Genomic DNA, 12,265 nt, shown 5'->3' with positions numbered 1-12,265 from the left:
TAGATTCTGTGAAACTCAGTTTGCTGACAAATTCAGTACACTTCAACTAATTTCAAAATTGTCTGTCTTCAGGAACCGTGTATATTCATAGTCAAAAACTCATTTTCATTTAGGACAAATTCAATGTTGTTTAAAAACACTGATCATATCCCACAGTGGAAACCTTTTTACTTCATTCACAATGAAACTTACGGGATTGAAGGAAATATACATCATTTAACATGCAACAGGAGCTCTGCAAATTTAAATGTGTAACTCACTTTTCATCTCTTCTGCAAAATTCTGGCTCTGCTTTAGAGACTGCTTGATCGTATCTAGTTCTTCTTCAAGTTCATGGATCTCTTGCAATTTTTTTTCAAGCTGACAGTAAAGAAGGTTTTTCTCATGCTTCACTTCCTAAACCAAAACCAAGAAAGACCGTGAATTGCCAAGAAGATGAAAGATTTCAGTTCATTTACATCAAAAGAAAGATATTCCATTAGGTCCTATTAAGTATTTGGGCAGCTATGCCTGGGTTCCTAAGCACTGCTTAGGAACATACGCAGAACTATTCTTAACTGGCTGACAGCATCCGAAAGATGCTGCCAGTTGATGTAGTTAGCATGTCTCTTGTTTGCACAGAGTAAACAGCTCTACATGACCTGCCCCAAACAGATCGAGACAGGACAGGACATATGCTACCAAACTGGAGTTGATGAAGTTAGGCTACTTTCCCAAAGCAACAAAGGAAACAAATCCCTGCAATTGTATCAAAATTAAAAAGAAATTTATAGGTCAGATTTCACCTATCATCTCATGTAGAAACCAGTTCCCTTTGTACTAAACATCATCATCATGGCAACACTGGTCAAATTTTATTTAGAAGAACTTACTCTGAAAGAGGGTTGTTTTCCCATTAAGAGTATTTTCTTCCAAATAAATTGAGTTTAAAAATAAAAACACAAACCCAAAACAAAAGACAAACAAAACTATGAAACTACATTGCATGCAGGAAACCAAATAAAAGTTCTTTTAAGGAAACTAATTCTTTTTCCCCAAACTCCTGTGCTGCTGGACAACAGATGGCATGGAACTGGCATGGCCCAGTTGGAAACTGGCCATCAATTATTCATCCGTTTACTACTAGCAGATGGGCAACAATTCACAAAAGCCAAACTCAAGAAATGGAAAGGTCTGGATGAAAAAAATTAAAAGCTTCCTGGCATGGCAGGCTTGTTTTTGCAACAACATAAATAAATCACCCTCAGAACATGATTAAAATTGTCACTGTCACTAACAGTCACCTTCCCTTCTACTCATAGCCTTCCCTACCCACAGTTTAAAAAACCCAATCCATTCACATATAAGCTGCAATTAAGAAAGTTTTCTAGTAATCTTGACAATTTTTCAGAGAAGTACAAGTGTCCAAGCTTCTTGCATTCAAAGTACCATATGCAGATGCCATACAAGCACACGAACTAAACAGGCCTTTTCATTAGAAAATCTAGGGTGATCTACAGAAAGAAAACCAAACAAGTTTAAGCAATTAAAATGGCTCAAAGGTCTAATTATTTTGATTTGGTGCAAACATTCCCAATAAGCTGCACTCAGCAGAACCCAGGAACCCATAACTTAATGGACTAAGCATCTGATAATAACTAGCCATTTACACTTTGCAAAGCTATAATCAAAAGAATCGATTTGGTTTCAATTCAGTTATAGATTGTACTTGTACATTGTATTACTCGAATTAGCCATTTTGCAATTGTCCCTTGAAAAGGCAAAAAAAAACAAAGCAAAGCAAACTCCAGAACCTATATAACAGGTAGTACTATTATTCTGGAGCAGTTCTTCACAAGGTAGGCTTACGAGCAGTTTAGGGACTGACTGACCAATCTTTCCAAGAACAGTTATGAGCTTGCTTGCACCATCAAAACATAAGCCATATGCTAAGATGCCAGAACTGCTTAGCTGTTGAGATATCACCACTGCGTATCCTGTATGTCTCACAAGTGTATCTTGTGAGTTGCAAGTATTTGTAACTTTTTTGGAACACCAGTCTTATTATATGCTAAGGACTAAACATAGCAGTGGATTAACCAGCAGAAAACAACAGTATTGTACAGTAAGACTGCAACATTTCCCTTTAATAAAGGAAAAGAGATGCCAATCTCACTCTTTTCTTTTGCTATAAACAGAATCTACTGTCAACAAAGTCCAAGACTTCAAAACAATTTGATGTATTTTTTTGCATATTTATTTATGAGGGTGAGGAGGACAAGCCATGCCCTAAGTTCTGCTGACATATACCATACTTTCTCATGTGCGAGTCTTGAGATACATGACTATAGTGCTACTGTTCTCTTCAAATATTACAATCTCCCCCAGACTGAGCTTCTTTACAAATTTATTGGTCACATTGTAACACTTATAATAAATACAATAAATTGATGTCACTGTCACCAGCTGTTCAATTGCCTGACCAAGAGAAACAAATATGAAGACAAAAATCCGGTTATAGTTACAGCCTAGTAAGATGGATACAAGACTGGTAGTTACAATTAATTTCCAAGAATTTGCAGCAAAAAAAGTATTTCCACAAATTAGATGCTCTCTGACAATGGGATCTCAAAAAACTGTATCAAATCTAACCTCACTCCGTAATTTCAAAGCCAGAAAAGGCATGAGCCCACAATACTTTTTTTTTTGGTTTAAAAATATGAAAGATTACACTAAGAATGTGCAGAAGTTTGATGGAGGCTTTCCTCCTCTGGGATATATTGGAAGAACAAAAATTATCTTGATTAGCCTTACCACTGGAAGGCACCAGTTACGTTTATTTACTAAGCAGGTTTCAAGGACCACTATCTGGCATCGAGGCCAAATGGCATGGAACAGCCCATATCTGTACCACTGAAGTCTTCTTTCTCCCTAACAGGTGGCTCTAACCAAACCGTTTGCTGGGAACGGTCCCAGACTCTTGTGAAGTCCCAAACTGTGCCTGGGAACTAAATGAAAGTGATAGTCAGCTGAGCCAACACCATGCAAAGTGCTGTTCTAACAACTAACAGTATAAATAGTCACATTCCAATACCTGGGAATGTTCCCAGACATTGTAATCTACCAGCATGAACATACCTAATGCTTCACAATATACTAAAGCTTGTACCAACGTTCGTGCTGATCTGAACAAAACCCACTCTTTTACTTGAGATTTGTTCATAGAGTTTTGATAGGTAAATTTTTGGCAGAAATTATATCAGATTATTTTATATCTGCTCATGAAAATAGGCAACAAGTAAAGTAAGAGTGTCTAAATAAGACAAACTGTGACACGTATTACACAGGCATTGAGCTCTTTTTCTTTTTTTACTTCTGATTCTCTAAATAAAGGATAAAATTTGCACTGAGGTTCCTAGTAGCACAACTGTAATAATTTTAAGTGTAGCTGCTCTAATTGCCACCAAAGCAAAACAATATAACTGAGAAGACAAAGGAGACCATAAAGTGAAAAGATTTCTGCATATGTGATTACGAGGTAGTGTGGCAGCATCCAAATACTTCTTTGAATTTATCTTCACTCAGGGAAAAGTTTTTCCAGCAGTGTACATTTGTTGGGCCGTGCTTTTTCTAAGAAAAATGCATTTATTTTTTTTTTAAAAAGATACAATAAGTCTTTGTAAAAAAAATCGTTGAGTTTGGTGATGTGCATCAAAGCAGTAGTCAATGATTCTAGAATTTACTTTTAAAAAATGAGACAAGCATTGACATATTTTTATTTCAGGATCAAAAGCAAGAATCTCTTGAAACAAAAATTTATTTTTGATAAAAGAGAAGTCCAACATAAACTAGAACCGTATCAGCAGCATTATAGCAATCAACCCTAACCGCGCAGCCTATTCTACAAATTGCATTAATCTGCGTGACATTAGTGAAGACCTCATATTGTGTTACAACTAAGATGCATCATTAAGATAATCCATAAAAGTGTTTAAAGATGGCTTATGGGAAAACATGCTATGTGAGTAGATGCTCAACAGTATTAGCGTTTACCAATTGCCAATTTATGCTATTAATTCTTATCAACTACTCCTCTGCATTGGTTACCTCAAAGCTTCTTGTCAAATCAGTTTCCTTAGCCTGGGCTGCTAACAAAGCCTGCTCTGCTCTGCGCAGCTTCTGGGTGAGGTCACCGGTATCATGTTCCAAGCGTTGTTTCACTGCCGTTACCTGTAAGAATGCTGAAAATCAACATTGTACTCACAGCCATATATAACTCCTGTTCTTGAACCTCAATATTGTGTTACAAAATAAAACTACATTATTTTATCCCACCATGAATCTAAGATTGTTTTACTGTGGTTTAGAAAATAGTTGCTTATTGTCTTTCCAGTCCTTTGCCTCTGACCAGAAAGATCGAACGTTTTCACAACGCATATATTTCTGGACTGTCTGAAATTGGATTAATACATCCAACTTGCAGCTACGTCACCACAATGATATCTGCAGGATACAAATGAGATTGGGAATGTAATAGCCTTTTTGCTAAGCTATGAGAATCAGAAAGTTAGGATAACTGCACTTACTGCTCCATTGACACAGATTTTAAAAAAATTGAACAGGTTTTAGCTCTTTCAAAACAGTCCTATAATGTTCCAGATTAAAAAAGGAAGGAAATGCCATTATTGGGTCAAAAAAGGAAAAAACAAAGTCTATTCTGAGATCATTAGGTAATAAATTAGCTTTCTTGAAGAAAGAACTAAAAGGCACGTATTTTTCTCTCTATGAAATCCATTTATTCAGTAAGCATATACAAAAGAATGTGCATATAAAGAAATCTCCACTGAAGACATTTGATTGAATATATTCCCATGGCTATATTTCTAAAATAAAACAAGCCTTCAAGAAAGCTGTTGTCAGTTTTAGGAATGCTGTTTCAGTCCAGCCTGCCTGCTAATGGGCCTTCTCAATGTAACTTTCAAAAACTTATAGCCCTTTTTAGAAATTCAGTTAGCTCTGCTGCTTCATAACTGCCCTCAAGAGTTTTTTGAGGCTTTCAAACATTCGTCTTCTTCAGTCACCCACTCTTCAGGCTTGTGCTGCTTTCTAACTTCCTTAAAATTGTGGTTTTGTGACAACTAATGTGCTCTAATAGCTAGTTGCTGCCAAAGCTGTGGAAGACATACTTCGTACTGATGTCCCTCCTTACACAAACCTCAACACTCATCTGATTTTGTGGAGAACCAGTTCAGGGAGTTAAACTAGACAGCAAACACTTGTGCTTGTGTACGCATCTGCTAATTTATATAAAATTCTTTCTTTGCTCTTTTAGCTCCTGTATCAGCTCTCTGCAGGGTCACTGCTAAAAAAGAAGTACCAGGAGTGTATGGCCAGGGTGTATGAAATAGGGCTGCTGCTCCAGAGAGCAACTGCCCATTCATCAGTTTAGCTCTATCAAAGTGCACCTCTGCACATTTTCTATACAAAGTGTCTCTTGTGATCAACCTTAGTTGCTACTCTCTCAGATTTATCTTTGCTGCACTGTTCTGCATTCACACCTCCTTCCCTTTGGGAAGTAGATTAGGCCCAAACTTTTAAAAGCCTGTAATTCACAATTAAACACATAGTATTTCAGTGAGAAGTGGTAAATACAAAACAGATTAACACAAACTGTACAAAACATTAATACAAGTCCCCACATTAATTGTATTTTGCTTTAAGATTTTAATATTAAAAAAGCCTACTTTGTCAAATTCTGCCTGCAGAGCGTTGAAGTCATTTTTGGCTTGCTGTAGCTCCTGATTCAGTTTGTTTCTCATCTGGTTGCACTGCTGATCCAGTGTTTGTAAGGAACGCTGCTGACAAGAGAGTTCCTAGAAAACAGTGGTACAGTAGCAAAAAAAATGAACACATCACTACAAGTCCCTATTTTGGTTACTGAAGCAACAATAATTGATTTTCATGAGCAGATGCTGCTTGCTCAGAGACACTTGTCTAACACAGTGAACACCAGTTTAAAAACAACTTTGATGCATGCTGCAAATGTCACATGGGCAAGAATGGCCCTAACCTGATTTACATCATTTGCTTGAAAATGCCATTACAACATTCCTATCACAGAAAGGAACAAAAGATTTATCTAAAACTAGTGAAAGTAATGTTACTAAAATTCTTCATCTTAAATATAAGTTTCATATCAGAATTACATTATGCTAGAAGTGGACAAATTAATCTCTGCTATTATTTACTTTCTAAACTATAAGGTTGATTTTTTTTCTAGGAAAATTTAAAAAATAGCATTAAAATAATACCTAGCATGGGACTGAGCAAAACGATAATCTTACAAGGGCAGTCATGAAAACTGCACAAAAAAAGAGTGTCCCCAAAACAGACTTCCTGAGATCTGTAGGAGGACAATATAGTTCACGTGGGTCTTACAACATGTCAAGTAGGCATCCAGTGTGATAAACAGCTGTACTTGTCATTTCTTATGAGGCCTGTTCCCTTGCCTTTGGACCTTATAGTTGTGATTCTGCACAGATTTCAGAGAAGGAAATATTCAGTCAAGGAAGAGCTGACATTTTCTGCAATGTGGCTCTAGCTCCCAGGCGGATGAACTCCCTGCACACAAGGCAGCGTATTTTAGTCATATCTGTGCCAGCATCCCTGACATTCTATTTGAGAGCAAAAACAACGCAAGAGGCTCAAGCACTTCCCACACCAGTAAGACATCCAGTAAACAAACAGCTCTTGTTTATCAGGGGAAGTATGGATGAGCGTGGAACTGTCATAAATAGAAAAACTGGAAAGATGAAAGTGTGTCTGTATCTTGGAACAAGGCCTGGAGCTTCTCAGGCCTTTCTGAAAGTTCATGAAACACATTCCTGGATCTCAGCTGTTTTCTAGAAACAGAAATGTAATAAGGAACATCCTAGCAAGACTTTACAGTATGGAATTAGGTAGGACCATCACCAGTATCTAGGTTTCACAGAAGGGAAGAATCCCAGATCAGAATTTCCACGTTATTACACAAATTTGGATGCCAGAATGTGTAAACCAGAGCCTTTAAATTGGACTTGATGGCCAAATAGTATGAATAAATGAACATTAAACAAACTTCATAAAAGCCTGTAACAGCTCACAGATCACAAACATCACAGAAAAAAAAAATAATTCTTCACAGTTAATGGCCTTGCCGAACAACTTAGAATGACAGTATGTGGATTTATATATTAGTCTCACGAAGGCCTTTTTGTTTCTAACTAAAAATAAATTTTGCTTCACAGGAGCAGTTCCTCTGTGTGGCACTTAAACGGCCTGACATCCAAGCTATCAGCTATTAAGACAAGCTGTAGCAACAAACAACCCACATGGAGGATGATGTCTACACCTCTGAAAGAATGTCTCAGAAATACCATATTCTTAAGTGATCCCACTGAATAGAGTGCCAGTGCCCAGGGGACATGCATCAGACATATCAGAGACAGTATGGGCTGGGTTTGTGAGGAGAAACCATGACATAAGGTTCACAGGCCTTCAGTCCATCTTTTGATGAATACAATGACTGCTATATTTGAATATTACAACAGTGGTTTTTTCATGCTACAACTATTCAAATAGAAAGAGCAGTTCTTATTTACCACTAGACAAGGTTCAGTATCTCTTTGAGATCCTGGGTTAGCATCTAGACTACAGACTTTGTGAAATGACTTTCTCACTCAAGAGCATTGGTAGCAGCACTGTTCATCAGCAACTCCAGCATAATTCCTCTGCCAATTATTTTATCTTTATGGGTATACCTTGGAGAAAAGTTTCAGGTTGAACATTTGACACGACAGCAGTCTTACTCAGGGCAATGCCCTTACCCAATCCCCAAAGCAAACTTAAAATGCCCATCTGAAATGGCACTATCACTTCCAAATCTGTGCCCTGGATTTCCCAACATTTAAAAAAGCTTAAAAAGAAAAATACAAAGAGTTTAGACCTAATCCAAATCAGCGTTAATGCTAAACATAACTTCACTCCACAAAAGTTCCTGAGATACTGCTACACTTTGTCTCCCTGCAAGAGCTGGCGTAAAGGAAACAAAAGACTGTTACAGTAATCCCATATTTTACCGTCTTCTGAGCATGAACCAAAATTAGAATAATAGAGATATAATCCTAAAGAAATTATCTTCTAGTGTGTGAGACGCATGAAAAAACTCAGATTCCACAGAAATAACTGAGTCAGTTATTAAGTTTGAACTCACATTACTCTGTGAATAATGAAGCCTAGTTTCTACGGATTTGTATCTCAGTTGGGTCTCTCACATATTCTCTATTGTCACACATATTCTCTATTGTCTAGTGAATACTACCATAATTCTGCATCTCTCCAACAACCACTCCCCTCTATTGGGATGTTTGTTTTGTTTTTCAATTACCTTTGCAAATTTTACCTATCAAGTGTCACTGCAACTAACTGAAAAGCAAACACACGAAATAAGCTATATGATTTCATCTCCTCAGAAGTCAAAATTAAAAAGTTCTTCTTGCCTTACCTGTTGGTATTCCTTTTCTTTTGCCTTCATTTTCTGTTCTAAAGACTGACGAGCACTCTCAGCATTTTGTCTTTGGCAACTCAATTCTTCTGACAATCTTTTCACCTTTTGCTCCATCATTTGGACCTATAATAATTTAGTTATCAATCACAAGTGTCACAAATGCAAGTGTCATTTTATTTAAATTTATATGCATTCATATAAAAAGACTGATTTTACTTACTACAATTGTTCTAGCATTCATATAACCTACAGCGTAACTTTAGCTGGTACCATATAAATTCTTCTCAATCCAAAGTACTAAACTCAAACTTGCTTATGTTAGTGATAATATGAATATACAGAGAGGGACTATATATACTTATATATACAGTTAGGTGGGTATCTTTATACGCAAAAAATAATAAAAACATCTTCAGAAAATCAGTGTCTTTGACAGTCTACAGGAATTGTACTGTATCTGACACTAAAAATATATCACATTTTCAGTACCTCAGGTTGCTATGAACTAAGGAATGACCACTAACTGCTAAACAACTACATGTTTACACTGAAAATAACTGAATATTCCACTCAATTTCAGAGTGATTCAGCACATTGATTTGGATAGGAAAAGAGAGGCAATTATCTTAGTTTACTTCAACAACCACAGAAGAGTGTTTTTCACACTTTAATTATAACAAAAATCCATAGCCTGTGTTCTAGGTTAACCCCCAACATTAAGAGTATGTCAGCTTTCATCTAATTTACTTTATTATGTTAATATTACGCTACCTAAGAAAGGGAAGCAATGTCCACCTAACTCCCTGAACAGAAAAATACATTTTTATTCCAATAACAATCTGTTAATGCAAAAGATGTACAATTTTTGTTTTCCCCCAGGGGTCAGAAAAATGGCAAAGGGTGAACAGGACTGTTTTCTTTTCTGGGTTAGTGAAACAATAGTCCATCTGTGTCCTAAGAAAAGAAGCAGCAGGTAGTAGCATTGGGATGTCTGCTTATTAAGCACAAACTGCAGCGATCATGAGTTCCTGTAAGATGACATGGAAACCTGCCTGCAGAAAGGCTGCAGACCTCAAAAGATGTGAAAATACTTGATAACACAGAGGAGGTGCTGTGGTCAAGGTCTACGAATAGTACCAGTGACAGAGAAGCGCACAAGGGATGCACCAAAGTTAAATTCACACTACGAGGCAGGAAACTAAAATCCAGAATCTCAGTGCAGTTCTACATCCACAGCCCAGGGGGTAGGCAGAGACCTAATTTCAGTGCAAGAAAGAAGAAACGGTACAGAAAGGAGTGACCGTCCGATGACAGGACCAAAGGAACCTTCTGGGGCAAGACGCAGCACTGCACCTTAAGGATGGGCTGCACCTCAATTCAAACGGCCAGTCAGTCCTACTCCCCATCCTTCCCCAGGTACGCTCCTAGCTATATAACCCTGCCCCTTCCCTCGTGCCGGATTTAAGGCCCCTTTGATTCCTTAGTAAAACAAGTCAGCATTCTTAAACCTATATAAAATTAACAAGGCAAAATTAAATATGCAGTATCCTAATCATTTAGGAAGTTGAAACAGGTAATTTGAGGAATCAAATAAATGAAAATAAAGACTTTTTCAGAGGAATTAAGCTGTTAGGTTGGGTCAGCTGTCTTCCCACAAGGTCACCGTGATGACAGTGCCTTTATGTAGTCAATCGCCTGTGTCAAGAATATGATTTTACCTTACTCCCAGGCAAGTCTTCCCCCAAATCAGTTCCTCACAAAGTTACCAATAGCCAAATGTTGCTGTCTTTCTCAAAAGGCAGACTGATTAACCCTCAACACGCAAAAGTTTATTCTTTAAGGACCAGTGCAGGAGTTGTGGGAAACAGCTGTTTTCCAATACACTTAGACAGCATGTAGAAACTTGCTGACAAAGATGGATAACAATTACTATACCTTAAGAAGATACACACAGAAGTGTCTTTCTATCCTGTAGATATATCAAAATAGTAGAAAAAAAAGTAAAAAGATAGATGGAAATATGAAGATTCAAGGAATTGTGACATCTGTGCACTACTTTCAAATTTGTCAAATGCTGTGAAAAAGGACTTTAGGAAGGTATTGCAACTTAATTAATCAAGAAAAAAAGAGAAAACTTGTTATCTTCTGCAGTTTGAATTCAATTATTTCAAACATTGGCATTCTCTTCTTTCTCACATGATTATAAGCAAAAATTTGAACATTTTATATGTATTTAAATACACTCTGTAAATTCTTGATTAAGCAAATTTTGCTATCATACTGGTTTTTTAACTATGAATCCAAACTCCTCAGTATTATGTTGTGAAAGCCCATTTAGAAACCACCTACTTTCTCCATCTTGCACAGCATTTTTACCTAGGTTTTATTTTACACAACTAACTTATGATCCAAAACTATGCCCCCACAACATCCTGTAGTATAAGCAACAGATACTGATTTTCAGCTAAAGTTGCATGACAGAGTCTATTTAAGGTCAGAACTTGCCACCAGATGTCATTGTTGCTCTATGCAACTTGATTAGAAAGTATTTTTCAGAATTCCAGTCAATCTTGCCTGAGGACGAAAAATATTTCTTCAGGTTGTATAAGAACCTTCCAGAAAATGGGTGACTTCTTACAAGTATTTATATTTTTACAGGTAATACATATCAAGCTAACATACAATTCTCAAAACTTAACCCTCAGCAAATGCTTGAGAAACAAGTAAGAAATGAGGTTCTCACAAAAATGGCTGAAAACTGACACACTTTAATACTGGGAATTAATTGTAAAGACAGTCAGAAAATGTGTGACGCAGCATTTTACCTGTGTGGTAGCATGATCAAGTTGTGTTCTCATTTGAGTCAGTTTATCTCTGGTCTGGTTCAGAACTTTATCCTTCTCTGTTAATTCCAACTTCATTCTGTCCAGCTGCAGTTCAGTCTCTTGATGTTTGTTCATATGGGACTTCTTCACTTTTTCTTGAGCTTGAAGTTGTTGTTCTAGGTCTTTAACAGTGGAATTCAACACTGAATTTTAAAAACAGTAAAGATTAAGGATACTTTATGCTTTGAAAGGTACATCTTCCAGGTTCTCGAATTTCCAAGTGTCTACATATTCTAAAATACTTTGTATGTTTGATAACAACCCAAGTTCCTGACACAGGCAGACACCCTGTAAAATGTTCAGCAAGCTAAAACAAAAGTTTCAACTCTCTTCTACTACTACATCAATGACTATCAAGACCGAAAGATAGTTTAAATCAATAATTTCCACTTCATAATATATGAGAACACAGCAAAATGTGAGGTCAGGCACAAATGTCGCAAAGGCAAAGTCAATTTGTTCATTTGCTGGCCTGTTTTTGTTTGTTTGCTTTTGCTGTTGTTTTTAAACACACACAAACATGTCACTTGATTCATCTATTTTAATTTTTTAAATTTTTTTTAAAAGGAAAGGCATCCACTACAAACATTTGTTTGAGGCAACTGTGAGCCTCTGCTTCCAAGAGGCTTTTCAGCTGTTGGGCATCTGTAAATACAGTATTTTATATTGAATCTTTTTCCTGTCCCAAAGCAGCGTACACATAAAGTGAAACCAAGTGATCTGGTCACAATATGTATCAGTTAGAGTTCACCTTCCAAAATCACAACGTAATTTTACAGTAGAAAACATTAGTCAGATGTAAGGAGTGTCATCCAGAACTACTAGTATCTGGTAATTCTTTTTGTTAAAAAACCCT

The 12,265-nt window shown here is 36.8% G+C and overlaps 1 protein-coding gene across 2 annotated transcripts in view; it reads right to left on the bottom strand.

The window, feature by feature from the left end:
- The window catches only part of CENPF (centromere protein F), a 41,362-nt gene that overhangs the window by 19,045 nt on the left and 10,052 nt on the right, over positions 1-12,265 (bottom strand). For both annotated transcript variants that reach the window (XM_086460711.1, XM_086460713.1), the window contains exons 6-10: positions 11,350-11,552; positions 8,522-8,647; positions 5,724-5,852; positions 4,087-4,209; positions 261-396 (exon numbers count right to left, since the gene is read on the bottom strand). In XM_086460711.1, coding sequence (XP_086316837.1) covers positions 261-396; positions 4,087-4,209; positions 5,724-5,852; positions 8,522-8,647; positions 11,350-11,552 — 717 coding nt within the window. The remainder of the gene's footprint in view (positions 1-260; positions 397-4,086; positions 4,210-5,723; positions 5,853-8,521; positions 8,648-11,349; positions 11,553-12,265) is intronic.

The sequence above is a fragment of the Leptosomus discolor genome, chromosome 2 (assembly GCF_034619465.1).
Source record: "Leptosomus discolor isolate bLepDis1 chromosome 2, bLepDis1.hap2, whole genome shotgun sequence".
Classification (NCBI taxonomy): Eukaryota; Metazoa; Chordata; class Aves; order Leptosomiformes; family Leptosomidae; genus Leptosomus; species Leptosomus discolor.
The sequence above is the reverse complement of the archived record's forward strand: the minus strand, read 5'-3'. Positions and strand labels throughout refer to the sequence as shown.